Source organism: Enoplosus armatus, chromosome 22, assembly GCF_043641665.1.
Source record: "Enoplosus armatus isolate fEnoArm2 chromosome 22, fEnoArm2.hap1, whole genome shotgun sequence".
NCBI lineage: Eukaryota > Metazoa > Chordata > Actinopteri > Centrarchiformes > Enoplosidae > Enoplosus > Enoplosus armatus.
In genome coordinates, this window is record NC_092201.1 from 33,446 (window position 1) to 61,173 (window position 27,728).

The 27,728-nt window shown below is 40.5% G+C and overlaps 3 protein-coding genes across 3 annotated transcripts; 2 read left to right on the plus strand and 1 right to left on the minus strand.

Moving 5' to 3' along the window:
* Positions 1 to 31: 31 nt before the first annotated feature.
* Positions 32 to 4,071, plus strand: calua (calumenin a). The gene is made up of 7 exons (XM_070929175.1): positions 32 to 140; positions 1,298 to 1,516; positions 2,099 to 2,292; positions 2,378 to 2,544; positions 2,623 to 2,683; positions 3,152 to 3,351; positions 3,435 to 4,071. Exons 2-7 carry the CDS (start codon positions 1,299 to 1,301, stop codon positions 3,537 to 3,539), a joined length of 945 nt encoding a protein of 314 aa, XP_070785276.1. The 5' UTR covers positions 32 to 140; position 1,298; the 3' UTR covers positions 3,540 to 4,071.
* Positions 4,072 to 4,792: 721 nt separating this feature from the next.
* On the minus strand, positions 4,793 to 7,231 carry opn1sw1 (opsin 1 (cone pigments), short-wave-sensitive 1). Its single transcript, XM_070929176.1, has 5 exons — positions 6,892 to 7,231; positions 6,463 to 6,631; positions 6,190 to 6,355; positions 5,592 to 5,831; positions 4,793 to 4,894 (listed from the first exon to the last, which is right to left on the minus strand). Exons 1-5 carry the CDS (start codon positions 7,229 to 7,231, stop codon positions 4,793 to 4,795), a joined length of 1,017 nt encoding a protein of 338 aa, XP_070785277.1.
* Positions 7,232 to 12,444: 5,213 nt separating this feature from the next.
* tnpo3 (transportin 3) lies at positions 12,445 to 27,208 on the plus strand. The gene is made up of 23 exons (XM_070928819.1): positions 12,445 to 12,564; positions 15,889 to 16,089; positions 16,959 to 17,032; positions 17,331 to 17,487; positions 18,093 to 18,236; positions 18,403 to 18,578; positions 18,669 to 18,807; positions 18,912 to 19,058; positions 19,385 to 19,492; positions 19,806 to 19,897; positions 20,152 to 20,291; positions 21,092 to 21,283; positions 21,889 to 21,980; positions 22,095 to 22,171; positions 22,286 to 22,346; positions 22,572 to 22,712; positions 23,060 to 23,176; positions 23,364 to 23,458; positions 23,594 to 23,750; positions 24,247 to 24,414; positions 24,509 to 24,621; positions 26,133 to 26,216; positions 26,560 to 27,208. The coding sequence occupies exons 1-22, from the start codon at positions 12,445 to 12,447 to the stop codon at positions 26,191 to 26,193; spliced, it is 2,772 nt and encodes a 923-aa protein (XP_070784920.1). The 3' UTR covers positions 26,194 to 26,216; positions 26,560 to 27,208.
* The last annotated feature ends 520 nt before the right edge of the window (positions 27,209 to 27,728 follow it).

Genomic DNA, 27,728 nt, shown 5'->3' on the forward strand with positions numbered 1-27,728 from the left:
GCTGCGGCAGGACGGAAACGGTTAAGCGGGGCCGGAGTGTGTGATGGTCGGCGGATAGAAAAGAGACGAAGAACTGAGGAGGTGAGAACGCCGTCCGAATCTAGGTGAAGCGTCCAGGTGTACGAGTTACAGGCACTCAGGTGAGACCTCAGGTGTTTTTGTGGTTTCTATTCACATTCCTGCAGACTCCAGTCAGAGCTGCGATCTTGTGTTGGTAGTTGATTATAGTTAACTGTGTTATTACATCATTGTTTCTAAGTTATCAGGCAGAGCTGAACAAGACAATGGACGTTTACTGCAGAACAAGTCACATTATACATAATATATACATATATATATATATATATATAATTTGTTCAAAGATAGTTGCTTTCAAACTGGGAGAGGTCATAATCATCACCTTACTTACATACAAAAAACTGACTTTTTTTATTAATGTGATATTTGAAAACAATAAAAATTGCTCTGATGGTGAAAACCAAACATCACATGTTTCAGCGTAAACTAAAAGTTATTGCAGATGAAAGATGAAAGAAACGTATGAATCAGTTTTCTGTTTCTTTGTGCTGTTGTCTCTTTTTATATTAGGAGGAAACATTTTGCAGGATTGAAATTGTCACTGTGTTTAGTCGATATTAAAGTTAAATTGTGTATTTGTCTTGTTGTCACATTGAGATGTTTCACTTCATGATGCAACTTCTCATTCAGTGACATCATGTAAGTCAACATGATGCTGGAAGTACTCAGATCATTTACTTCAGTAGAAGTATCACTACTATCAATACTACTATTATTATTTTTATTGTATTGATAAGCAATACTTTACTGTTGTAACTAGTCAAGGTGGAGCTGAGTTGAAATACTTTATATACTGTTGAGTGTTTGAATTTGTAACCATAGTCATATTTTATGAACTGATCATTTCTTTTTTTTTATAAAATCATATGAAACATAAAATTCAATTAGTTAAACATAGTGCTATAAAAAGTACAATATTTCCCTCTGAAATGTAGTGTAGTAGAAGTATACACGAGGTGAAGTAGCATAAAATACTGAATTTAAGTACAAGTATCTCTAGATTGTACAGTACTTGAGTAAATATATTTAATGAGTATAAATAATTCAATCTGTCTGTTCTTGTCTCAGATCAGATCTGTGGAGGTCAGAAATGTTTCAAATCAAACACAGAGCAGTTTTAATATCCAACATCTCTCAGAGTAATTGATGTTCAATAAATAAATCTGGTTTAGTTCAGTTTTGATATCAGCAATGTAATGTGTCTTTTTGTTTCTGTCAGGATGATCCGTCCATTGCTGATGTGTTTCGTCCTCTGCGTTGTCTACGGCAGCAGTAAACCCACAGAGAAGAAGAGTCGAGTTCACGATGAAGAACCTCTCAGCCACCTCGAACACGACGACAACAAAAACTACGAGTATGACCACGAAGCTTTTCTGGGTCGAGACGAGGCCAAAACCTTCGACCACCTCCCACCAGAGGAGAGCAAACGGAGGCTCGGGTGAGTTCAAACATGCTGCTGCTCAGCGGAGACTAATCATTTGTATCATTACAGTGAAAGACGAGACTGCGTTGTTTTCAATGTCAAATCATAGTACAGACATTTTCTAACGTGGCCTGTGTCGCTGTGTGTATCACCTGTAGAACCTGTGCTGCAGGTGTGTCTTCCTGTAAATGTGTTCAGTTGTGACAAATTGGAAATCTTCTGGTTCCCAATGGAATCATCCACAACTGGTTCAACAAGTTCAGGGTTTTTTTTTGTAAGTTTACACAGAGCACAAAGTTTATTTAAATTATTCAGCCCGCAGACGTACTGATGTAAAAGCAAAGAAGGAACATTTAATTTAGCTTCTAGTTCGTTGGAAATCTATTTATGTAAATCAATGTTTGACACTGAAGTTAAATTCAGTGTGAGACGTTTCACTTATAGATCTCATCAACACACCATTTATAGTATAACAGCAGATCATCTCCGGCAGCCGTAATGCAGCTGGCTCAGGTGGAAGTTGGTGTTAGTAATCTGAGGTTTCTAAGAAGTTTGAGCTGATAAGTAATTAAACAAATCTTTCATAACTCTCTGCAGCATCATCGCTGATAAAATGGACAGTAACAAAGACGGTTTTATCTCAGAGGAGGAGCTGAAGGTTTGGATCAAAAATGCTCAGAAGAAACACATTTACGACAGTGTGGAGCATCAGTGGAAAGACTTCGATATGAACAACAATGGGCTGATCAGCTGGGAGGAGTACAAGAACGTCACGTATGGGAGTTACCTGGGTAAAGAAAAGAAACGCAGAGTCTTTCTCTGATCAATCCTCTGATTGATACACTGACCAATTCTCTGATTGATAACCTCTAACAGATGACCCTCAGACGGACACAGAGTATAACTACACTCACATGATGTCGAGGGACGAGAGACGTTTCAGAGTCGCAGACAGAAACGGAGATCTGATGGCAGACAAACAAGAGTTCACAGCTTTTCTTCATCCTGAAGATCACGAACACATGAAGGACATCGTGGTGCAGGTGAGAGTGATGTCACTGACATGATGTCACTGATGTCATGTGACATAACTGAAGTTATGTGTGCGCTCACTGTCACAGGAAACGATGGAAGACATCGACAAGAACGGAGACGGTTTCATCGACCTCAAGGAGTATATTGGTAAGAACTGCACACTAACTGTTCTGTTACCTATCAGGTGTTTGGTCCTGGATGGAGGAGATAGGAGTATTGAGGAGGTGGGAGGAGGTCTGGTTATGGGGTTTGAATTGAATCTGATGGATGAGTGAAGGTTTTCCCATTCACTACTGTTGAAGCCTGTATGATGATGAGTTCAGTCATGTGTTTCCGTCTGATCTCCAGAGTCGCAGGTCAGAGGTCAGCCAATAGAAACGCTGCTGCAGTTCTTATTCTAGCATGTTTCTTCACCATATTTAGCACATTATCACACTGTTTTTACAGTCTGTGATAACAGATCATTGACCTTTAGTAGGGCCAGTCACTGTTGGTCTGCACAAAGGCACCAGATTGATAGTTTAATTAAACAATCTGAGTACTTGTTCTTCAGATGAATTTGAAAAGATCGCACTGTGAATAACTAGATAGTTTCTCCTCTAACCTGGTCTGTAGGTGACATGTACACTTCAGAGGATGAGGAGGAAGATCCAGAGTGGGTGGCGACAGAACGACAGCAGTTTTCTGAGTTCAGAGACAAAAACAAGGATGGAAAGATGGACAAAGAAGAAACTCTGGACTGGATCCTTCCATCTGATTACGACCACGCTGAAGCAGAGGCCAAACACCTTCTGCATGAGTCCGACACCAACCAGGTCAAACTTATTTGACTTTAATCTCACTGCTCATATTTACCTGTTCAGTCTGTTTAACACCTGTTTGATGTCTTTTTTTCCAGGATGGAAAACTCACCAAAAAGGAAATCCTCGACAAATACGAGGTGTTTGTTGGGAGTCAGGTGACGGACTTCGGGGAGGCTTTACTACGACACGACGAGTTCTAGAGACGGAGCAGAGTTCAGAAAACATGATGAATAATTTATATTGTAAACCTACAGAAGAGAAAAGTTTTGAAGAACTTTGTGTTTACAGTTGGTTTTAAAACTGTTGCATTCAGATGATCAGAGATCAGAGATGGAAAAATGTCTTCGACTGCTCAGTTTGATCTTTTGTTTCCATTTTTAGGACATTATATTCCGTCCAGGTTTAGTTTTTTCACTCTGGTTGTTTTCTGCTGTTGTGGTCAGTTTACTGAACTCTCACACTTTTTCACAGTACATTATTTATGTATATTTCATTTATGTTTGTGATGCCATGCAGTGATTTCTGAACAGCACTTTTTTGTGAAAAGACAAAACTTTAGGGCTTAAATGAGAGAATGAAGTCAAAGGAGTTGGAAATGTCATGAAGTGCTACAAAAAGAATTGTGACTACACAAACTAATTGACACCAGTTTGTCTTGACAGTGAGTCATATTTTGGACTACATGCTGAACTTTGACTTTCACAGCCTGTTATCAATAAAATAAAAAGACGAGACAGCGTTGTTTTCAATGAAGAGGTATAACGATACATAAATCATAGTACAGACATTTTCTAACATTGCCTGTGTCGCTGTGTGTATCACCTGAAGAACCTGTGCTGCAGGTGTGTCTTCCTGTAAATGTGTTCAGTTGTGACAAATTGGAAATCTCTGGTTTATATTTCCTGGTTCCCAGTGCAACCATCCACAACTAGTTCAACAAGTTCAGGGTTTTTTTGTAAGTTTACACAGAGCACGAAGTTTATTTAAATTATTCAGTTTGGTTCATTTAGTGACACAAAGACACCTGAAACAAGTTTGAGCCCACAGACATACTGATGTAAAAGTAAAGAAGGAACATTTAGCAATCATTTAGCAATAAATAAAAATATGAAGTTGAAATGCTTTTTGTTTTGAGTGGATCGACCCTGTTGAATAGTGTGAAATAGCTGAAACTTAATTCAGCGTAAAATTATTAAAGTCCTAAAAGTAACTGAGGACAAACAAACTCTTTATAATATTTTTATTCAATTTTTGTTGCCTTTGATCTAAACAAACATGTTCTACAGTAAAATATCAGTTGTATTTACATTTTGTTTCGTCATAAATCATCAATATTTAACACATTTTCTCTGAGTCTACAGAGATTTTTTTCCCTCCAAACTGACCTGTAAAAGTCTTTTTGTGAAGTGGATTAAATGTCCGTATGTCTTCACTTTTAGTTTTGGTCCAAACATTAAGAGGCTGTGGACACTGAAGATGTCTCTGTCTTTGAAGAAACTTCAGATGATTCGTCCATTTTCTTTCCAAAGACCGTCTCCATGATGCAGGCGTTAAACTGAAGAGGAAAAACAATAATCAGGATTTTATTATAACCTCCGTTTAATCAGGTCTGATCTGAGTACAGCAGGAGGAATAAGACACAACACAACCAGCACCAGAAACCATCACACACATGACATAACATTTCTGACAGAACATCACTGACAGACAGAACCTCACTGACAGAGACAGAACATTACTGACACAGACAGAACTTTACTAACAGAGACAGAACGTTCCTGACAGAGACAGAACTTTACTTACAAAGACAGAACCTCACTGACAGAGACAGAACATTACTGACAGAGACAGAACTTTACTGACAGAGACAACATTACTGACAGAGACAACGTTACTAACAGAGACAGAATGTTCCTGACAGAGACATTACTTTACTAACAGAGACAGAACCACACTGACATAGACAGAACTTTACTGACAGACAGAATGTCACTGACAAACACAGAACAATACTGACAGAACGTTAGTGAATGTAAGATGCTTCATATTAACGGCACATGAATCAACTTCTGAATAACAGATATTACATTACAGTTATTAGTCCATTTAGTTTTTTTTATTATTATTGATGTTGTAGTTTTCATTTTAAAAAGGTTACTTTTTATTCAGTTGTAGTCTTGTTTTGGTCATCAACAAAACTGCTCTGCTCACCTGTCTGCTCACCTGTTGAGGTGAGGGTTTATTCTGCTCACCTGTTTGTTCATGAAGGCGTAGATGAGCGGGTTGTAGACACACGAGCTCTTGGAGAAAAACGCCGGGACGGTGACGAGTCGATAGTCTTTATTTTCATCTGAAGAGTAGCCGAAGTAAAGAGCTGCCAGAGCGTACGGACCATAACAGGTGATGAAAGACCCCACCATGACGATGATCATCCTCGATACTTCCTTCTCCGCCTTCTGGGTGGAGGCTGACTCTGTCTGTTGGGCTGCTACCTGAAGAAAATAAGCAACAACATCAAACCAAGACCTTACAGAGAACCTAACACCAGGTTATTTAACCGGGACATGTGGAGGATTTTTACTGTCTGCTTTTCACATTATGTTTAATATGGAATCTTGGAGTTTAACAAACATCCTGCTGTTCTGAAGGTTCTTCCAGAATCCGCGGAGACTCTAGATTCTGTCTGCTGACGCTTTATTCATCAACCCCAAGCACTAAATAATCACATGAGAAGCTTGATGCTGCTGACTGATTTGTGTCAGAGCCCCATAACTGAGAGTAGGAGCGGATGATTGATTGATTGATTGATTGATTGATTGATTGATCAGGTTTGTCAGGTGTTAAACTCACAGCTCTCAGGGCACCCAGTAACTGAGAGTAGGAGAAGACGATGATGCTGATCGGACAGATGAAGCAGGTCACAATTAGGAACTTTGTATAGCTGGTGCAGTTAAAGTCCTCGTTGTGAGTGTACCAGTCAGGTCCACAGGAGCAGCCCAGACCCTCAGGGATGTACCTGAAAACAAAAACATTAAAATATTGACATGGTTCATGTTTAAAGCATCAGATTAATTCTGCAGAAAACATCTGACTCTGATGGCCTCCTACAGGTGTGTCACCTACCTGCTCCAGCCAAAGAAAGGTGGAGTGGCACAGCAGATCCCCATGAACCAGGTGAAGGTGACAGCAGCCAGAGCATGGTTACTGCCAAACTTAAAGGCTCCAAAAGGTTTACAGATGACCAGGTATCTCTCAAAAGACAAGACAGCCAAAGACCAGGCCGTCACCAGTCCTGAAGACGACAGAAGGGGTTAATATGTGACAGCGGGCATTCAGTCCACAGAGTCTGTACTTTTACTGACAGTCATCTGTAGTTCACTGTGTTTACCTGCTGTGAGATTAAATAAAACTCCCTCAGTTGATTTTATTGACATATTGCTGAGAAAAGATTAAACAGTGGATTCAGTCTCCCTTCTGTAGATCCCATGGCAGACGTGGTGTGATATAACACTTGTGGTCCAGAAATCAAATAAAACAGCTGATGTTATCTACCTGCTATAGATCCCATGGCAGCCTCCAGGGCGCACAAGGTGTAACCCAGGAAGTAGTAACCTCTCATCGAGGCGACAAACACCTGGCTGACTGAGAAGATGACGAAGATGAATCCTGCGAAGGAGATGTTGATGAGGATGTAGTTGAGAGGGACTCTGAGCTTCTTGTACTTGAGCGTCACAAAAAGAACGATAAAGTTTAAAGGCGCTCCAGCAAACAGCACCAAGCCCATAAAGACTGTCTGCAGGTGAAACGCCCACAGAGGGGCCAGGTAATACTGGGGTCCCTCGAAGGGACTCACTTTAGAAATGTTCTCGTACAGGTGGAAGTGTTTCCCCATTGTGACCCTGAGCCTTCTACCACAGCTGATTACTTCAGCCTCTTTATATACTCTCATAAACCACTTACACTAAAGATTTACTCTGAAGAGCTGCTTTGTTTTTTCTAAAGTCACATTTTAGGATTAAGATCGTCACATTTACCTTCTGTCTGAAGATGTTTTCTGCACAACACTTTAATCTGCTTAAAGACAGGGTTTACAGTCAGTACAGGTTGATATCAGTGAGAGTACGTAACATATTTATGTTGTTAAATATACAAACACACACAGAGTTTATGTCCATGTACAAAAAGCAGAGGACTGTGTGCAATGAAAGAACTAAAGAAAATAAAACCAAGACCAAAACAATTTAACCCCAACTGAACTAAATGTGGCAACATTTCCATGTTAACAAACACTATACTAATCTGTAGTAATATGACAAGTATTACTGCTGTCTTTCCTCTTACTGAACAGTATAAAAAATAAAGTCAATGTCTCAAACTGTGATAAACACCATGATGATATGATTTATTTGTAACAAAAGCGCTGCAAATACACTACACAACAACAGAAGTGTTTCCAGAGGACGCTAAAAAGGGATGAACACGCTTGTTGCTGCCACATGAAGTTATTCGAACTTATGAAGTTAAGTCGGTCCGTTTACGTTCATGTTATGGACTGTTGAAAGTGACTGCTGCATTTTAATGATTTGTGAGGAGATTTGGTGTTTATGACCGATATGAACTTACTGTCCCGGCCTCCAGGAAGACATTGATTATGTCCTCAGTTAAATCAGGGTTAATCAGGGTTAATTTTGTCTGCTGTGTTTGACATGTTATGAAGAAGATTCTGTTGTATTTTGAAAAGAATTTAAAAAATGTTTTCTTTTATTTTCTTTAAAAATAGGGTTCCATTCTGATGTTTCATTAACTGAATAAGTTCTTTAACAGTCAATAATAAACCGTTTTCATTTACTGAACATGCTGAATCTCTCTGATTGATCCAATCTTCATGTGACAGGTAAACCTCGAACAGAGTTAAACTAGCTTTAACCCTTTAACAAACACGAGTGGCCCTCACATGTCATTCACATGTTAAACAGTTTAATCTTTAAACAACTAAATGAAACCTTTGTAAACATTCAGTTACCCAGTTCATTAAAGAATTAAACAATAATTGACTTATTATTAACACCTTCTAAACTCAACACAGAGTAGATTCATGAATCTACAGTAGTATTTAGTATAGTATAGTGTATTACTATTAGTATAGTATAGTGTATTACAATTAGTATAGTATAGTCCCGTTCTGATCAGTATTTAAAAGAATAATAACACCAGTTATAACACAGACTGTAAAGTATAATTCTAAAACATTTTCTATGACATATATTATTTTAAATATTTACTTTTATTACTGTAATTCTATTTTATTGTACCTGATGTATCTATTTCTAGCTTTTATTTAATTTTTCTCTTTATTTAAGTAACTTATTTTTAAGTTCTATAAAACTCAGTTATTATTATAATTATAATTATTATTAAATTCTTCATACAAATAAGTGCTTCAGTATTTTGGCTTCTTTGAGTTTTTGCTGCTTTTGAGAATCTTGAAAAAATGAAAAAAATGTCTTTATAGTTTTGATGACATTGTCAACATTTTCATGTGTTTTTATTTATTGAAAGTATTAAAGTTTTAAACAGTTTTTTATTTTGAAATAAACCGAAGGTCAGGAACAGGATGTGATGGGAAAATAATTATAATTTAATCAAATAATGTGACTTTAAAGGAACGGCTCACCATAAAACACTTTTCACATGAATGTATGATATTTATAAAGTTATATTCAGCGTTAAAATGCGTTATTGATTCCATATAAAGAGTTTTACACACGTGATGAATTAAATTATATTATCTATCAATAAAAGTATAAACTGCAGTCTTTAACTGTATAATGAATGTTGTAAGCAGGTCAAAGGTTGAGAGCAGCAGCAGGTGGTCTGCAGATAAAAATCCAATAAGAACCTTTTAGTTTTCAGTCCGTGTGACTTCACATCTAATCCGGATGTTTCAGATTTACCTGAGCAGGTCATCCTCCTCAATCCTCAAAATATCGTCACACAATCAGATTAGAGACAAAAGGACTCCACAACTCCGGCTAAACTGGTCTAAACTGGTCTGAAATGACGAATGGTTAATCTGGGGACAAGGATAAAGACTAAATCTCTGCCTGTTTTTTAAAAACCGTGCAGTCCTCCATCGTTTAATCTTGACAGGACAGAGGCTGCTCCTTCATTTCATCTTTGCATCACTTCATCACTTCTTCAAAGGGTTGGAGAAAGGGTTAAAGAAAACTACACGTTTTATTTTAGAAACTCTCCACTCCTCCTTCAGCTCAGCGTCTCATCTTCAGAGGAAAGACTCAAATCAACAAATATAAAGGTGCGTTTCTAAATTAATTTCCAATCATCATCTTAGTATAACTTCATTCATATTTCTCTTGTTTTAATGTTGAATTTATTCACAAGACACAGACATTATTTACTGATGTTAAATTCAAATACTGTGATGATTTCTGTCACTTTTAGAACCAACTTGTCTTTACTTCTTTGTTTGTTTCCCCGGATAGATGAGACAGTGAGGATGACGTTTGGATTTAAAACCGTTTATAATTGATCTTGGTCTTCAGAGCTGGGGCTGTATCATAACCAGGCTGTGAGTTTCATGAAGCATGGGTATGATACGACCTCAGTTTGGAGGTGATTCACTGCAGCCTGAGACACAACTGCCTGAACTTAACAAACTGAAATATTCACTTTTATGACTTTATCATTTAAATGTTTTTTCACATTAAAAGTCCCCACAGAAAAGGTTTCTCTGCGGCTGTAAATCTGACTCTGATGGGAGTTTATATCTTTATATGAAGCTCATATCCTGATTTGAATTCCTTAACCAGCATGTGGAGAATAATGTGTAATGTTTTGAGTATTAGATTTAGTCTTTTCCTTTGCTTGGTCTTTGTTTTGTTTGTTCTGTTATGTTTAGGGTTAGGGTTAGGAAAAGTTACAGGTGTTTACAGGTGGACAGGTAAAGGACCAGCATGCACCTGTCATATCAGAGAGGCAATGTTAAATAAACCACAAGAGAACATAAAGAACTGTAGAGACAATGAACGTCTTTTGATTTAAACTTTGTTTCAAGTTTAACTTTGATGTATGGACAATTTTTTTTTTATTCTTATACAATAAACATAACAAACTGTATTTTAGCACTGGTTATTTGTTGTTTATCTGATTATCCTTTACACTTTAGTTTTAGATTTTAATCAGTTGTCCCTCCAGTATTCAGAAAGAATTCCACCAAATCCCACTCAGAGGGTTAGGGTAACACCACCACCCAGTGTAAGGTGTTTGCCACCGCTGCCCTAAATTAACAGTATTGCTGATTACCAAAATATTTTTTTCTGTTTCTGTAAGGGGTATAAAAACGTGAATTCAGTTTGAAATTCCTCACTCCTGTTCAAAATGGTGAAGCGTAGGGAACTCACTGAGAAAGAAAGAGTCCGAATTAAAGCACTTCTTGATGCTGGATGGTCTTTGAGACAAATAGGGCAAGACATAAAGTGTTCTCACAGTGTGGTCAAGTATGCCTTGGACTAGATTGCAGAGACTGGTACTTACAAAATGCGTCAAGGAAGAGGCCGAAAACGAAAGCTAACTGAAGCAGATGTCAGGCACCTCAAGATTTTAAGTACTAGAGACAGAAGGAAGACCACTGCTGATCTTCAGGCAGAGATTAATGCTTCTAGATCAGAATCGGAGAAAGTCTCCAGAATGACCATAAGCAGACGACTGAAGGAACAAGGCTTAAAGGGAAGAATAGCTGCTAAGAAGCCATTATTGAGGCCTGCAAACATCCAAAAACGCCTAACATTTGCCAGGGAGCACAAACACTGGACTGTAGATGACTGGAAGAAGGTACTCTGGACGGACGAGTCCAAGTTTGAACTCTTTGGTCAGCATCGTCGTGTTTATGTCCGCAGAAAAGCTGGAGAACGTTTGATGCTAGATGCATTGCACCCACAGTGAAACACGGTGGAGATTCCATTATGGTATGGGGTTCCATTTGTGGAAACGGCATGGGCAAATTAGTTAAAATCGACAGTATCATGAACAAGAAGGTCTACCACAACATCTTGGTGCATCATGGAATCCCTTCTGGATTGAACCTGATTGGTCGTGGGTTCATATACCAAGAAGACAATGACCCCAAGCATACTGCAAAGCTGTGCAGAGACTACTTGACCAACAAAAAGGAATCTGGAGTACTGGAACTGATGGACTGGCCAAGTCAAAGTCCAGACTTGAATCCTATTGAACAGATCTGGGATTTGTTGAATTCAAAAATAGATCGCACAAAAGTTTCATCCAAAGCAAGTCTCTGGGAACAGCTAGAAACTATTTGGAACTCAATAAAAAAAGAGACTGTCGAAAAGTACAGAAAAACAATGCCAGCAAGAATGCAAGCTGTTATCAGGGCCAAAGGAGGTCATACAAAATATTAAGATTTTTGGTTAATTAATGTGAATAAGGACTATTTAGTTGTTCCAGTTTGTTGTTTGCCTAATAAATAACAATACAATTTTTAGTTTGAAACAAGTTTTTGACAGATTTCTAAAATATTTGTGTTTTCTCGTTTTTATGACAGGTGGTCTAATAAATTTGTTATTGTTGTTTGTTTGAATTCTTATTCATAGATTCTGGATTTTTTTTATGAGCTAGAATGAGTAGATACCTTTTAAGGCGAAACAAACATATCAGACATACATTATTGTTCCAAGCAGACTAATTGAATCAGAATCACAATCAGAAATACTTTATTGATCCCCGGGGGGAAATTATACTGTATATATGTTTTAATACATGTGGGGAGGGGATCTTTAAGTCAGATTCAATTTTAAGATATTTTGAATGGAGTTCTGTATCTTTGTCCATAAACAAGTTCAGATAAACTTTAAGACAGTTTTTTGATGAGGTTCTGTGTGAAGTCCTCCCATCATGACAGAGCGGAACTAATGTTTCTGCCTGTGTTTGTTGCCGGGAGAGGATCGTGGTTGCACGCGGGAAGCCTGTGCGAGATGGCGGTCGACACACAGACCGTTTAGGACTCGTTCAGATCCGCCGTGTTTGTTGACTTTCTGCCTTATCTTAACCCTGCTTCTGACCTGAGCTATGGAGGGGGGCAAACCGAGCCTGGCCCTGGTGTACCAGGCAGTCCAGGCCCTGTACCACGACCCGGACCCGGCCGGGAAGGAGCGAGCCTCGGTGTGGCTCGGAGAGCTCCAGAGATCGGTAAGAAAATGGGAGAGGCCGGGAGACCGGAGCGGGGGACCGGCGATGTGGAGCCCGGAGGGGTATTAGGTGGTTTTAATGTGGTCTGTCTGACGCGGGTTTTAACATTTTACCAGTTAAATAATGGTCAGGTTAACTGAACTGCGCAGTCTCAGAGGAGCTGCAGGTTGCCGTTAGCATCACAGCTAAGCTAAGGTAGCTAAATGAATGGATCAAAACACAAACTGTTAGCTGAATGTTTAGCTTCATTAGCGGCTTACTGTCAGTTAATAACGTAACAAAAACAATGTGGTTCTGATTCAATGTTGTTTTTCTGTTTAAATTACAATATGCTTTACTGCTAGACGGAGATTCTGTGTTTTAGTCTCAGAGGATTTCAGCAGGCCCGGTCTGATGCACAGAGCTAGCTCTGTTAGCATGGCTAATGTAACTGCTACAGTAAAGTTCAGTGTCTGACTTCACGTAACGAGTCAAATAATTAAAGTAAGTGGCCGCTGATTCGCGTCTTTCTCTGGTTAATTGGTAGGATAGCCCAAACCAAGCTCTATTCAAAAACATAATTTTTTTTACCTGCAGTGGTACTTTCCAGGCGACAACACTGTTCTGGATGATCTAAGAGGGTATGTTTCACTCAGATACTGAACGTTTGAAATATCGGTGATTCAGACCAATGCAACATGATGTTGGTTAGTGGAGAATTAAGAGTCATTGTCAGTCAGGTGTTAGCAGGTTAGGATGTGCTCGTTAGCTGTGGTGAAGTTGGCGCTGACGTTACTTTGTGTTTTGGAAGTGTGTCAAACTGAAGTGAGCCTGTTTTTTTTTTTATCCGGGCGTGGCAGAAACTCAGACCAGTACTGGAGGTCTGGTTTTTGATTAGAGGTTTCATGAATTAGAGCTGTTATCTTCGCACTATGGCATATATTATGTGATGTTATCTTTACCACATTATCTGTTGATTGTTTAGGTTGACTGAACGTGAATGTAGGCTGACATGATCATGGTGGTTGTTGTCATCAGGTTCAGCAGATTCTGGTCCTGATGAGACTCTAACAGCCCACTCTGCGACTAATTATAATTCCCACATGAATCTATGTAGACTGGACATTTTCCAGCATCATGGTTGGCTGATAGAAATGATGGTCACCCAGAGTCTGCTTCTGTCTGTTAGCTGTTCTACAGACGGAGTTGTACCTGCACAGGTAACTGTCATCACTCAGGTAACTGTGACACCAGCTTCACTTCAGTTTGATTAAAAACACAGCTGGTGTTTTTGTTCCTGAGTCAGATCATTCAGATTGTTGTTTTTACTGACTTTCTTGGTTCTCTGCTTCCAGACCAGTACTGCAAACAGATAATTTGTCTCTTTAATCTGGATCATTGTAGACCAGTATCTGTGAATCCAGATTCCTGTTGTGTTGTTTTTTTTTATCAGGTCTTTCTGGTTCAGGTCTCCAGTCAGTCAGAGTTTGTGTGTGAAGACCTGTAGATCAGGACTCCTTAGAGATCCTGATTGGACCTCTTGGTCAGGTCTCCTTTGTTGAAGTAAACACTCATCTTGGGGGTTTGTTGAACTTAAGAGCAGAAAGTCAGACCAGGACCAGAGTCCAGGTTTTAGAGACTTTTAGAGACTGAGCTTCATATTCAGGAACATTGTCTTTGTGTTTTTCTACTTTGAACTGAGTACAGATAATCTGAGACCTGGTGGTGTCAGGGGGTCCAGGCCTGAAGTCTGACAGCAGCAGCATGTTGTATTTTACCGCCAGATACCACAGAAGAAGTCCTTTAACAGCAACATCCTGTCATACAGATCAGTGGTTCCCAACCTGAGGGACAGGACCCCTTCAGGGGTCGTAAGATAAATCTGAGGGGTCATGTGATGTTTGCATAACATGCAGAAAGAATAAAACCTGGTTTCAACTAAAATCATAAGTATTCTCTGATGTGACATTATAACAATAATATAACTATTTGTAAAGCACTTAATAAAGTTACAAAGTGCTTTTCAGAGAAGAGAAAAGCAAATAATAAAGAGATCTTGCCTCACATTAAAAATGTTAGAAACAGCAGAGAATCTAAAATAACAGTAAGAACACAAGATGCTTTAAGTTTGGATATGAATGAATGTTTGAAGAAAGGATCTGAACAGTGTTACAGGTGTTTGCTGCCTAATCTCAACGGGCAAGTCTCAAGTCTGGAGGCTTTAACGGCAAAGACCCGGTCCCCTTTTGTCACCACGGGAGACCTGAACAACCAGCAGAGGCTGGTTAGGATATGGAGTAGGAGCTGGAAGTTCCATTACATCATATTTTATTTTTAAAACATGATTTGGAAATCTGACATTGGTTTGTATAATTGGTCAATGGCCGGCTGGACTTCAACGAGGAGCCGACTGTTCGGTTGGCGGGAAGCTGTGCTGATCTAAGATGAGACCCGAGTAAAGTAGACTGCAGTGGGCCAGTCCAGAAATAATTAAGGCATGTGCAACTTTGTGCAAATCAACAGGAGACAAAAATTACCTTAGTTTTGAATCTGTTTTGATTTCACAAAAGCATGACTGGATAACCTTTGTAATTTGTTAATCAAATCTAGTTCTTTGAAAGCAGTTTGAGGATCAAGTTATCTCGACCAACCGCGTGCACTTATTTTGAAATAAAGGTCACAGGAGTAGAGAGTTGAAACTGTGATCAGCTTTTATATGATTGGTTGAGTGCTGATCATGTGATTGCAGGTACATGAGGCAGGTATGTTGGGAGCCCTCCCAGCATGCATGGGGGCAATAAATGCATTCAGTCTCACTTTATGTGTGTTCCTTCATTTTGTTTGCACACTTTGATCCCTGTTAAACAGGTTGATATTACTGGTGAAGTGATAATCATAAGCCTGCTATGAAAACTTCACTGAGATCTCTTTAAAAAGCAGCTTTAATTAGTGCAGTTAATCATTTAGTTTTAATTTCAAATGAAATGCCATGTGTTGGTCTTTTGACAGTCAGAATATTTTCAGATGACTCTTTCATTAGACATCTAAGAAAAGGAACTGCTTGTATTTGAAATTAGTTCATGTATGGGGTCCACCCTAAAACGTCTTGGTCACGATCCAGCTGACTGTCAGTAAGCCTGCACCTTTACGGGTTAGGACTTAAGGACTTGTTGCTATGACAACAGTCCCAGATGAATTTTAAATCAGGCTAAAAAAAGCAAAACAATACAGACTTGCATCAAATAATCAACATTCTAATCTGCTTAACTCCGTTATCCACGTACAAAGAACACCTGCTCAAGTGTAGACAGGTGTAATGACATCACTTCCTGTTCCGTCCTACAGATGTATGCGTGGGAGATCTCAGACCAGCTGCTGCAGCTCAAACAGGATGTGGAGTCGTGTTATTTTGCTGCTCAGACAATGAAGATGAAGATCCAAACGTCCTTCTACGAGCTTCCTCCTGAGACCCACAATGCACTGCGAGACTCGCTGCTGACCCACATCCAGAACCTCAAAGACCTGTCGCCCATCATCGTCACACAGGTAACACGTCCGACCTGTTGAGTACCCGTTCCTCTACAGGTAACATGTCCGATCACTGAGCACATGTTCTTTTATAGCCACTGATAAACCCTTTTAATACTGCAGGAACACAGAACCTGAACCTCTAAGAACCTTGTCATTTAAAATGTGACAGCTGTTGTGTTTGGAGAGTGGAATCAGTGTTGTGGTTCAGACAAATGATTGAGCTTAATCCAGGTCTCTTCTGGGACTAGAACAAACTGTTCAGTGTTTGTTGTGGTGTGACATCACATCTACTTGACCAATCAGGATCGACCCCTTGAGAGTACCTGAACTTTCAGTGTCACCTCCTGAACAGAGATCAGATTTAGTTCCAGGAACTCACCTTCAAAGCACCCAGAGAACGTTGCATTAACATTACATCAGCATTTGGTTCCTGGGTAATCGGCCTCTCTGTGACTCTGTAACTGTAACTGGTGTTGAAACATCAGATTCATGTTTCACAACCTAACGGGTGTCGACAGCTGGCTGTGAAGTTCTTCATGTTAACACACAAACCACAACATGCCCTGAAGCTCTTATTTATCTGATCAATAAAAACGATGTGATCGGCTGCTTGTTTTGAACCCAAGTGTAATCAGACCATTTAGAATAACAACAGTGTCAAAATAAGAAATAGTCATTAAAGTTTATATCAGGTTCATTGTTGTGACTGTAAATGTTTCAGAGACTTGAACAGAAACACATTCATTAAACAAAACATGAAGTCTATGTATATGTAATGATTATAGTGTTGTCTTGTTTGACACAATGATCCTCAATCACTTCATTGATTTTGTTTTGAATCCTCTGTTGATTTATTTTCTGTGTGACGTTTTTTTCTGTCTCAGCTGGCTTTAGCGATCGCAGATCTCGCTCTTCAGATGGCCTCATGGAAAGGATGTGTTCATACGCTCATAGAAAAGTAAGAATTCACCCAACTACCTGAACCTTTGACCGTAGACAGAAACTACAAATATGGCCACCGGAACGGTGCATCTTGGTTTAGTTACAAAAATGCAGACACTGTCTGTCTTGTCGTACCTGTAACCTTCACACCTGCGGTGTCAAAATTTGACAAACAGGTTTAGGGTTGAGGATGAAAACTGAGTTTCTAAATGTAAAAAGAGGGTCAGGGTTTAGGGTTAGTTTTCTGAAGTCAGCTGCTGTTATTTTCTCCTCTGACGTTCTGACTCACCTGTCCGTGTCTCCGCCCCTCTCAGGTACAACAATGACATCAGCTCGATGCCCTTCCTCATAGAGATTCTCACTGTGCTGCCGGAGGAAGTTCACAGTCGATCTCTACGAATCGGAGCCAATCGTAGGACAGAAATCATTGAGGATCTGGCTTATTACTCCAGCACTGTCGTCACACTGCTGGTCCGTCATGACTCTGTTTCACGCTTCTTCGGGGTTCGGGTTTAGTTTGATGTAGAGGATTGATCCAGCAGGGCTTTGATATTTTCATCTTTAATATTTCTCTTTTTCAACTTATTTTAAACTCTCACTCATTCAGCAGCTGTCGAGGAAAACAAAAGGTCAAAGGTCACAAGTTCACCACATTTTATTGACTCAGAACTGTAAAATTGCAAATTGTAATTGTCTAAAAATCTTTCTCACTGTTGTGTTTATGATGTGATTGTGTTGGGTGTCTACGATCTACCTCGTCTGCGTATGATTCAGTTTTCCAGTTTTTAGTTTCAGACAGTGAGTGTTTTTGTCTTGATAAAGACTGATAAAGGTTTATTGTGTAGACACCAGGGACAATGATAGAAACAAAACCAGGTCAAAGTCTGATACATTTGATTTACATAAATATATTAAAATGAATTCAATAAACCAATCAGATCTTTAAAACTTCAGTGATGAGAGATGACCATGATCATCTCAGACTAAAACGCATTCGTCATCCTGACTGTTTCTGATTCTATTTCTGTTTCTTTCCAGACGATGCGTCATCATACTGTTTGTGTTTTTTATTTTAGACGACGTGTGTGGAGAAGGCGGGTAATGATGAGAAGATGTTCATCAAGGTGTTTCGCTGTTTGGGCAGCTGGTTCAACCTGGGAATCCTCGACAGTAACTTCATGGCCAGTAACCAGCTGCTCATGGTCCTCTTCCAAGTCCTGGTTAGGTTCCCACTTTATTGTTTTATACTTGTCTGACGTGTGCTTCCTTTTCACATACAGGACAGGAGGTATCAGTAGTTTATAACTGCATAATTTAAAGTATAAAAACAAATGAGTTCCGTCTGTTGAAACAAGCTGCTGATTTTCCCTGTCATTGTCTCCACAGCAGAGGGATGAAACCTCGACCAATCTCCACGAGGCAGTGTCTGACTGCGTCTGCTCAGCTCTCTACGCCATAGAAAACGTGGACACCAACATGGCGTTAGCTCTGCAGCTCTTCCAGGGCGTCCTGACGCTGGAAACAGCCTATCACATGGCTGTGGCCCGAGAAGACCTTGACAAGTGAGGACACACAGGAAACTGGTTCTGGTTGTGTTGTTAAGTGTACGATCAGTGTTATCAGTCACATTTACGTTTGACTTTTGTCTTCAGAGTGCTGAACTACTGCAGGATCTTCACTGAACTCTGCGAGACATTTTTAGAGACGACAGTCAGAACTCCAGGTCAGGGAATGGGAGACCTGAGGACACTGGAGCTGCTGCTGATCTGTGCAGGACACCCGCAGTATGAGGTACGAAAATAACTACAACACCAGCAGTACGAAAATAACCACAACACCTACAGTATGAGGTACGAAAACACCAGTCTTTCTGTTATCTGGTCTTTGTGATCCAGGTTGTGGAGATCTCCTTTAACTTCTGGTACCGTCTTGGAGAACATCTGTATAAAATAAATGATGCAGCTCTTCACAACATCTTCAGACCATACATACAGAGACTTCTGCACTGTTTGGCCCGACACTGTCAGCTTGATCCAGACCACGTAAGTCACCTGGTCCAGTCTACACAGAACCACCTCTGACTGATCCACAACAAATCCTCAACCTGAACTTTATTAGTCTGGATTTATTATCCCATCATGTTTAAGAACCCTGATCAGGTCTACAGGGAACCCTCTCAAACTGATGAAATCCTCAACATGAATGTTATTAGACATTCAGATATCAGTCAGGTGCTGTGATCTATAATCAAGAACTATTTATATTGTAGTTAAACATGCAAACTAACTCCTGTAAGTCATCAAGGGAATTGTAAAAACTTTGCGTTATTAATCCTGACCTTCAGTGTAAAGTTGTTTTTACCCGACAGGAGGGAATCCCAGAGGACACCGATGATTTTGGGGAGTTCAGGATGAGAGTCTCTGACCTCGTTAAAGATGTCATTTTTCTTGTTGGATCCATGGAGTGCTTCTCTCAGGTAACTTTAATCCACAAAAGGCTCATTTTCTGTTTGGTGAACATTGATGCAACAAGTTCTTACTTTGAGAGGTGCAGATCAGTGTGAACCTTAATGTGAGTCCATCAAAATCACAACATGTTGCACCGCTCCTCTCCAGTACACCCTGTGTAGATGAAGGCAAGATGGCCCAAAACGTTTGCTGAATAAAGCATGGTCCACTGGAGAGGGGTGGTGGACGTGTTTTGATTTTGAACATAGTTGATGGATTCTATGCCTAAATGTTTTCCTGTTTGTTCTCAGTTATATTAATAGACATTCTGTTTGTTCTCAGTTATATTCTACATTAAAAGAAGGGAACCCTTCCTGGGAGGTGACGGAGGCTGTTCTCTTCATCATGGCTGCGATAGCAAAAAGTGTTGATCCGTGAGTATTTATCATCTAAAAGCTGTTTCCAGGACAGGAAGAAGATATTTATGGAAACACAGAAACATGACGTGTTAAAAATATCGGCTACTGTCAGTCTTCTCATGTTCTCTTTCTGCAAAATCACTATAAACTGATGATCTCCTCTCAATCTTTTACCTGCAGAGAGAACAACCCTCCCTTGTCTGGAATACATGTCAGTGTAATTTCAGTTTAAACTGCCTCCTCTGACTCACTTTGTGTTTATCTTCCAGAGAGAACAACCCGACGCTGTCGGAGGTTTTGCAGCAGGTGGTTTTACTTCCAGAAAGCGTCCACATGGCGGTTCGTTATACAAGCATCGAGCTGGTCGGAGAGATGAGCGAGGTCGTGGACAGAAACCCAAGATTCCTTGGTAAGTTAATGATTTAAAACTACATCTTGCTGGTTGTAGTTCAGACTGATGTTTTGATGGTCTGATCTTATTACAAACAATCAGAATCAGAGCTGCGAGTGTTGTTTTTCTCCAAGATTTAACTGACTATAATGAAAGGTTTTCTTTTCTCTGCTCTTGCTGTTTGATATTTGAGAGTTTTCTGTCTGAACATCAGTGTGTTTGAGTCTGTATAGACTTATTTCTAGGTTAGGGGTCGAAAACAAACCAGAATGAATGAGAGCTTATGAGGAGATAAACATGTGGAGTTGTTATTGTGCCATAAACTGCACGAATCACAAAAGTAATGAGTGGAAAATGTTCATTATTGTTAGTTAGCTCAGAATGCAGAATTAACTGTTAGCTCCAGTGATCTGGTCCGAGCTCTGGTTTTTATGAAGGCTATGAATGGTTTCAGAGCTCACACTGTTACTGTGTTTAAGGCTGTTTAATGAAGAGTGTGAACACTTGTTCCAGTGCTTTCAACCTATGCTGCTGGTTTATGGACGCACATCTGTAGAGCTAACTTTGTGCATAGTCTTGTGTAGCATTATCACTGGAATATGTGTAATGGCGTGTGGTTAAAAAAACAGGATGAGTGTCGCGAACAAATTCACCTCTAAACTGCGGTTTTGCTGCTTTATTTCTGTATATGAGCTGTCATGAAATTGTTGTAACGGCTGTGTGTGCATCCTTGAGTGTTTGCAAATGCGAAACCCACATATATTGTCTCGACTCTCTGAGGTGGAACTGTTATTTTGTGACTTTCCTCTTCCTGTCAGACCCGGTGTTGAACTACCTGATGAAAGGTCTCAGAGAGAAGCCTCTGGCGTCGGCAGCAGCGAAGGCGATCCACAACATCTGTTCAGTGTGCAGAGATCACATGGCTCAACACTTCCAGGGTCTGCTGGACATCGCTCGCTCCCTCGACTCCTTCGCCCTGTCGACTGAGGCCGCGGTAGGACTGCTCAAAGGTACGTTGGTACACCTGTAGTGACATCATCAGGTCAGTACACCTGTAGTCACCCGTGATAGAAACTGCAGCAGGTTACATGAGTAATGTGAGGTTTTGGGGGGATTTAAACCAGGTGAGTCCTGACTCTGAGACAAGAATGGAGCTCAGATAAAAGATTACTTTATTTTATTAATTGGGAGAGGTTGTTGATGATGGGTTGACCTTGGGATTAGTCTCGTTGGGTGCTCCTTGGCACTTTGCTCCCTGCAGGCATTAGAGAAATGGTTGGGTTAGGGTTGTCCCAGTCGGTCTCCTCAGCACAGCAGCAAAAGAAAAAGATAAGTCGGTTAGCTCAACACAGAGCGGTGGCCCTCCCTCTTCAGCCTCCTCCCTCTTAAGGAGCACTTTCACCTGGCTGCCTAACTCGTAACCATCCTCAGCTCCTCCAAGACCTCAGGAGCTGACAGTGTAATGCTGATGCCTGACCACTACTCCCAGCTGGCACCAAAGGGTGAATGGGAGCCATCGGGGAGCTTGCTTGTGTGGGCCTGATGGTCCATCGTGTTTAAAGCAGCAGATTTACATGTAAACAGTGGTCATAAAGGTGTGTTCTTACCTGTTCAGGCACAGCTCTAGTCCTGGCTCGTCTTCCTCTGGAGAAGATTGCAGAGTGTCTCAGTGATCTCTGTGCTGTTCAGGTCATGGCTCTAAAAAAGGTCAGTCTATGTTTGTGAAAACTCTTTGAACGTTTCACTGTTTATGAGCACAAACTCTGAACAAAAGAAATATTCAAACTAAAACCAGTTGTAACTTTTTGTTTTGTCTTTCAGCTTCTGGCTGAAGAATCTACAAATGGTAAATCAGCTGATCCCACCGTCTGGCTTGACAGACTGGCTGTTATCTTCAGGTGAGTTTACCTGTTGATTTGCCTGTAGTCAAATGTTATTCCAACTATATTGAACTGGCGAAGCAGCAGACAGTGAACACGTTCATACAGTTTGTTTGTTTGTTTTTGCTTCAGGCACACAAACCCCATCGTAGAGAACGGACAGACTCACCCCTGTCAGAAAGTCATCCAGGAGGTAAAACACCTGAACTCATCTCACCAGAGTTTTACCTGGAAGAGTCATTTGAATATGTTACCTGTAGATCAGATCAGATCAGAAATGCTATTAATAAGTTTTACCTGTGTCATGTGACTTATCCAGTAGATCTTATGAGATTTGTTACTACCATGTCTTACCTGTATGATTTCACCTGTAGAAGTATTTTATACATCTTACCTATGTCACGTGACTCACCTGTAGATCTGGCCGGTACTGTCGGAGACTCTTAACACTCATCAGGCTGATAACAGGATCGTGGAGCGATGCTGTCGTTGTCTCAGGTTTGCTGTACGATGTGTCGGGAAAGGCTCCGCCTCCCTCCTGCAGCCGCTCGTCACTCAGGTGAGACACACCTGGACTGACACCCCTGCATTTTCACTTTGACACCCCTGTACCGTGTCACCCCTGTACCGACACGACAGAGACAACAGAGGTTGTCGGGGGCATTAAACATCTTCATGCCGGACACAGAAACTCATCTACTCATTAGTCCGCCGTTACAGCCTCGTTGTGTTTATACTCTATGTCGGTCTGTCTGTCTCTCTATTTGAATAATCCAAAATCCAATATAAAAATCCCATTGGCACGCTATTGATCATTCACATCTCTGTTGGTTCAGGTGATTAAAAACCTGTTCATTTTAACACATCTGTTCGTTGGTTTTCTGATTGGATGTTTGTTGTCATCAGATGGTGAGTGTGTACCAGGTGTATCCACACTCCTGCTTCCTGTACCTGGGAAGCATTCTAGTGGACGAATACGGCATGGAGGAGGGCTGCAGGCAGGGACTGCTCGACATGTTACAGGTAAACACACAACTGTCCGCCAGGTCAGGTAAACTCACCTATAGACCAGGTAAATACATCAACACACCTGAGCACCAGAGATCAGTATGTCAGCAGCTATCCTTAGATTGAACTCAGGTATTCTGGTGTCATGAAGTGATAAAATGATCTGATGATGATGATGATGACCTCCTCCCTCGTCCTTCAGGCTCTGTGTATGCCGACCTTCCAGTTGCTGGAGCAGCCGAATGGTCTGAGGAATCATCCTGACACTGTGGACGACCTGTTCAGACTGGCCACCAGGTGAGTCTGCAGGTTCACCTGAACCCAGTCTATCTACTGAGGTTTGATTCAGGACCGTCCTCTGATGGCTGATGGACCTGATGCCTATCTACCAGCATATCTACCTGATATCTACCCGTCTCTCTCTCTGTTCAGGTTTGTCCAGAGAAGTCCGGTCACTCTACTCAGCAGCAGCATCATCGTTCACATCATCCAGTGCGCAATCGCTGCCACCTCATTGGACCACAGAGACGCCAACTGCAGCGTCATGAAGTTTGTCCGAGACCTCATCCACACCGGAGTCACCAACGATGTGAGTCATTGGAAATAAATAGATTAAAACTACACAGGAAGATTCAGATTAAAGACTAAAGTTTACTGAAAACTGAATAAAACGTGGAAGAATAGAACTTCTAGAAACATGTGACACTGTAGAGAACATGAACAAATATCCAGAGAATATTAAAGGTCTGTCTGCAGCACAGACCTGATTATAATGTCAGTCCTGTCTGTCTGCAGCATAGACCTGATAACTCAGACAAACTGAGCATGTCCCATGTATTTCAGGGGCGTGCTGTTACTACTGTACCGGAGCTTTTGGGCTCACAGGGATTACTTTTACATACGTTTACGTTTAGTATTTGAAACTTTGGCAACGTTTAACATGAATGAGAGACAGACAGACAGACAGACAGACAGACAGACAGACAGACAAGGACAGAAAACACCTAATTTTAGCTATGTCACCTATGTTGAAGAAGGCAGTCTTGGTGATTTCTTCTCATGTGTGTCCTCTGGTCTCGCTGCAGCACGAGGAGGACTTTGAGGTGAGGAAGCAGCTGATTGGTCAGGCCATGGAGCAGCACGGTCAGCAGCTCGTCACTCAGCTGATGCACTCGTGTTGTTTCTGCCTCCCTCCGTACACGCTGCCCGACGTTGCTGAGGTGCTGTGGGAGGTCATGGTGTTCGACAGACCTGTAAGTATTAACAGTACAACAGTAACACCTGGCCAGGTGTGTCACCTGTTGTTCCTCAGGTCCTTATGTCTAACCCCTAACCCTTTTGTTTCAGACGTTCTGTCGCTGGTTAGAAAACGCTCTGAAAGGTTTACCGAAGGAGACGTCTGGAGGAGCTGTGACTGTCACTCACAAACAGCTGACTGACTTCCACAAACAGGTCACCAGGTGAGACAGCAGCAACACCTGCAATAACAGCATCATCAGTAATATGAGCAACATGAACATGTACAACACGAGTAGCAGCTGACTTGTTACACTGTCCGTCTCTAACATGAGTCATATCACCCTCTTGTATATGAAAATGGATTCTTGGTGAACACACTTTAAAATGTAACCTGCTCTCTGCAGGTGATGAGTTCAGGTATTTTTTATTCCAGATGTGCGAAACGTGAATTCTGTTGACTAAACATCAGAACAAATAATGAACTGGTGCTGAAAATCCAGTTAACCTTTGACAAACTCAACAAAAACAAAACTATTTCGACCATGTTTGAAAACCTGACGCTCCCTTTAGTCAGATGTTAATGAGTGCTCTGATTGGTTGTGGTAGATGATGAGGTCACTCAGGTTAACTGTGGTGGGTCATCATATAAAATAATGAGTTATTGAGTTTGGAATAACAAACAGCAACAGCAACAACCTCCATGTCGATGTTAATAAAGTCTTGTCTTTTATCAGATTACATTTAAAATGTCTGAAATTATCACGTGAAACATTTACATCATGAGAGGTTTACTGTTTTCTTCTGCTGATGAAAATTCAACTGAAAATGAAAACCTCAAAGTTCTGAATCAGATTAAACTTCAAAGAATGAAATCTGCATTTTGTCAACAGCAACTTTTAATTATAGCGCAGAATTTTTACCCCCAATTTAATTAATGAATTCATTAATTTAATCACCAAATGAAGTCTTTCTGTTTTGTACACACTTTAAAAAAGGAAAAGTCATGGGACAAGGCTCAACGCAGTTTAGAGAAAGATGATGATAAGATAACATCAGTGTATGTTTTAAGATAATAAGATAATGACTGATCACACAGCCGGGCTCATCTGAAATATCTGGCTCTGTTAGGGACAGTGAGGCGTTCAGTGACGTGCAAACTGATAGTGAGGCATTCGGGACAAGTGGAGCCGACAGTGAGGCGTTCATGGACATGTTGAACAGTATGGGATGTGTTGATTGGTTGTATCCGCAGCCCGAGGCATGTGACAGGTTTTTGTTGAGACTCGTCAATCTAAATATGGACTGCATAAAAACTGGAGTCCACACAGCAAGTTCAGACTCGCTCTGAGGAACACATTAAACTGGAATACATTAAACTATAGCAGAGGGAATGTCTTACTGTTAATCTGACAGCGTTATAGTAAAAACAGTCACTGATACAACAGTCGTGATTCAACCTGGACAGGTAGAAAAGTTTTTACCTGAAAAATAAAATCAAACAGGAGAAACAAATCAGTTTAATGTTTGAGCTGCTATTTTTACTGTTGAATAATTAAGTCTGACGCTACCTGCAGCTAGAAAAACTAAATTACGTGAAGGACAAAGGTGACAGAAATTAACAGTACCACAGAGACGAGTCTGTAACCATAGTAACGTCTTTGACTCCAAAGGAAAAAAAAGTCTACTGAACATGCCAAACTGTATTAATGTTTGTGTTACTTCTTCTCTTTAGTGCTGAGGAGTGTAAACAGGTGTGTTGGGCCATCAGAGAGTTTACCAGACTGTTCCGATAGCTGCAACCTTCACACGACACCAGGTAACCATTCACACGACACCAGGTAGACATTCACACGACACCAGGTAGCCATTCACGCAACTTTTTCCATTCCTGAACCAAAGATGGCACTTATATTAAAACCTGTAGCTTCAGTGTAAACAAACATCCATCAGCAAAACATTGTCTCTAAAAATGTCTTTCACAGTCTTTCATTTTATCACCTTCATGTGCGATAGGTGTGATATGTAATGCTTAACTTGGAAATGATGAAATCTAATTTTATTCTTATGGTCATTTATGAAGAGTCTAAAATGTAAAAACATTGATACAGAATCCTCAAAATAATCAGTCTCACCACTAAGTAGGTCCTTTTCTTTTTCAGGTTAAATCTTTTGTTGTCCAACATTCAGAGGTGACGGCAAAAAGCTGCGACTGCAGACGAGGATCCAAAGGGACAGGATGAAGATGATGAAGATGGAGGAGGGACTTTGAATGTGAAACAGGACGAATCACTCTGAAGGACTGACAGAGTGAAGACTGATTGGACAGACTGAGACCTCCAACCTGACCCCTGACCTCACCTGACCTCACCTGCAGCAGGTGTCAGGTGGGCGGGGTCGGGTCCAGCAGGTGGGCAGGGTCAGGACTAGGAGGAGTTCACTAAGTGAACTGATGTGGATCAGTCCTGTTGGATCTTCATCAGTAATCAATCGTAGGACGTGCCTGGTCAACAGTTTTTAAGAGAAGATTTATTTTTGGGACTTTGGTCGTGATGTTTTTTGTCCGTGCCATACAAAGAGCCAAAAGATTTCCCATGATGCTCTTGGCTGAGCGGCTGCCTATGGAGGCTTAACAGTGGAGGATTTGGCGTCACCTTTGACCTTTTTAACTTTGGTTGAATTTTAGTTGTTTTTCCACAAAGTGAGACAGAGTGAACTCTGGGTAATGAGACGGAGAGACTGACACCATGACATCATTGGTGATGTAGCCTTGTTGTAAACAATAAAAAAAAAAACAACTGAAACAACAAATATGTCTGGTTTAGTGTTTAAAATGACTGATCCACAGTATCTGGATGTGTCTCATTGTAGACTTTACCGAAGCTTCTTTATGCTGCTGTTTATCAGGAGGTGTGAATGTTAACCAGACAAACATTTATTATTATTATTATTATTATTATTATTATTACATTTAATTAAATCAGGGACCTTGTATAAAATACATTAAGACAAAAGATATACAAGATACAAAAGATGCTTTGTACCAGATTTATCTGTAGTCCCTAGGCAGGTGATCATCTCCACTACAAATGGACCAACAACATATTACCTATACCCATGCAGGCGTATGCACACACATTACATAGGAATAAACACAAAACAGAATACAAATATCAAAATATTACTTACATATATCCAAAGTTATAAAAACAAATTGTCAAAATGTCTTTTAACTTCACGGGAGAATATATGGGAATCTGAGCAGGTTTTTAGCCCAGAGTGGAGCTGGACAAAGCTCTTCCACAGTGGAGGAGCAGGATTATGGATTATT

What these genes read in the sequence shown, in the direction of transcription:
- calua (XM_070929175.1), top strand. Translation starts at nt 1,299, where the DNA reads ATGATCCGTCCATTGCTGATGTGTTTCGTCCTCTGCGTTGTCTACGGC. An exon ending in CACGTATGGGAGTTACCTGG is followed by an intron (nt 2,293 to 2,377) that starts GTAAAGAAAAGA and finishes AACCTCTAACAG; the next exon opens with ATGACCCTCAGACGGACACA. An exon ending in ATGAGTCCGACACCAACCAG is followed by an intron (nt 3,352 to 3,434) that starts GTCAAACTTATT and finishes CTTTTTTTCCAG; the next exon opens with GATGGAAAACTCACCAAAAA.
- opn1sw1 (XM_070929176.1), bottom strand. Translation starts at nt 7,231, where the DNA reads ATGGGGAAACACTTCCACCTGTACGAGAACATTTCTAAAGTGAGTCCC. An exon ending in TGCCATGGGATCTATAGCAG is followed by an intron (nt 6,632 to 6,891) that starts GTAGATAACATC and finishes TGTCGTCTTCAG; the next exon opens with GACTGGTGACGGCCTGGTCT. An exon ending in ACGCCTTCATGAACAAACAG is followed by an intron (nt 4,895 to 5,591) that starts GTGAGCAGAATA and finishes TTTCCTCTTCAG; the next exon opens with TTTAACGCCTGCATCATGGA.
- tnpo3 (XM_070928819.1), top strand. Translation starts at nt 12,445, where the DNA reads ATGGAGGGGGGCAAACCGAGCCTGGCCCTGGTGTACCAGGCAGTCCAG. An exon ending in CGCCCATCATCGTCACACAG is followed by an intron (nt 16,090 to 16,958) that starts GTAACACGTCCG and finishes TTTCTGTCTCAG; the next exon opens with CTGGCTTTAGCGATCGCAGA. An exon ending in TCATGGTGTTCGACAGACCT is followed by an intron (nt 24,415 to 24,508) that starts GTAAGTATTAAC and finishes CTTTTGTTTCAG; the next exon opens with ACGTTCTGTCGCTGGTTAGA.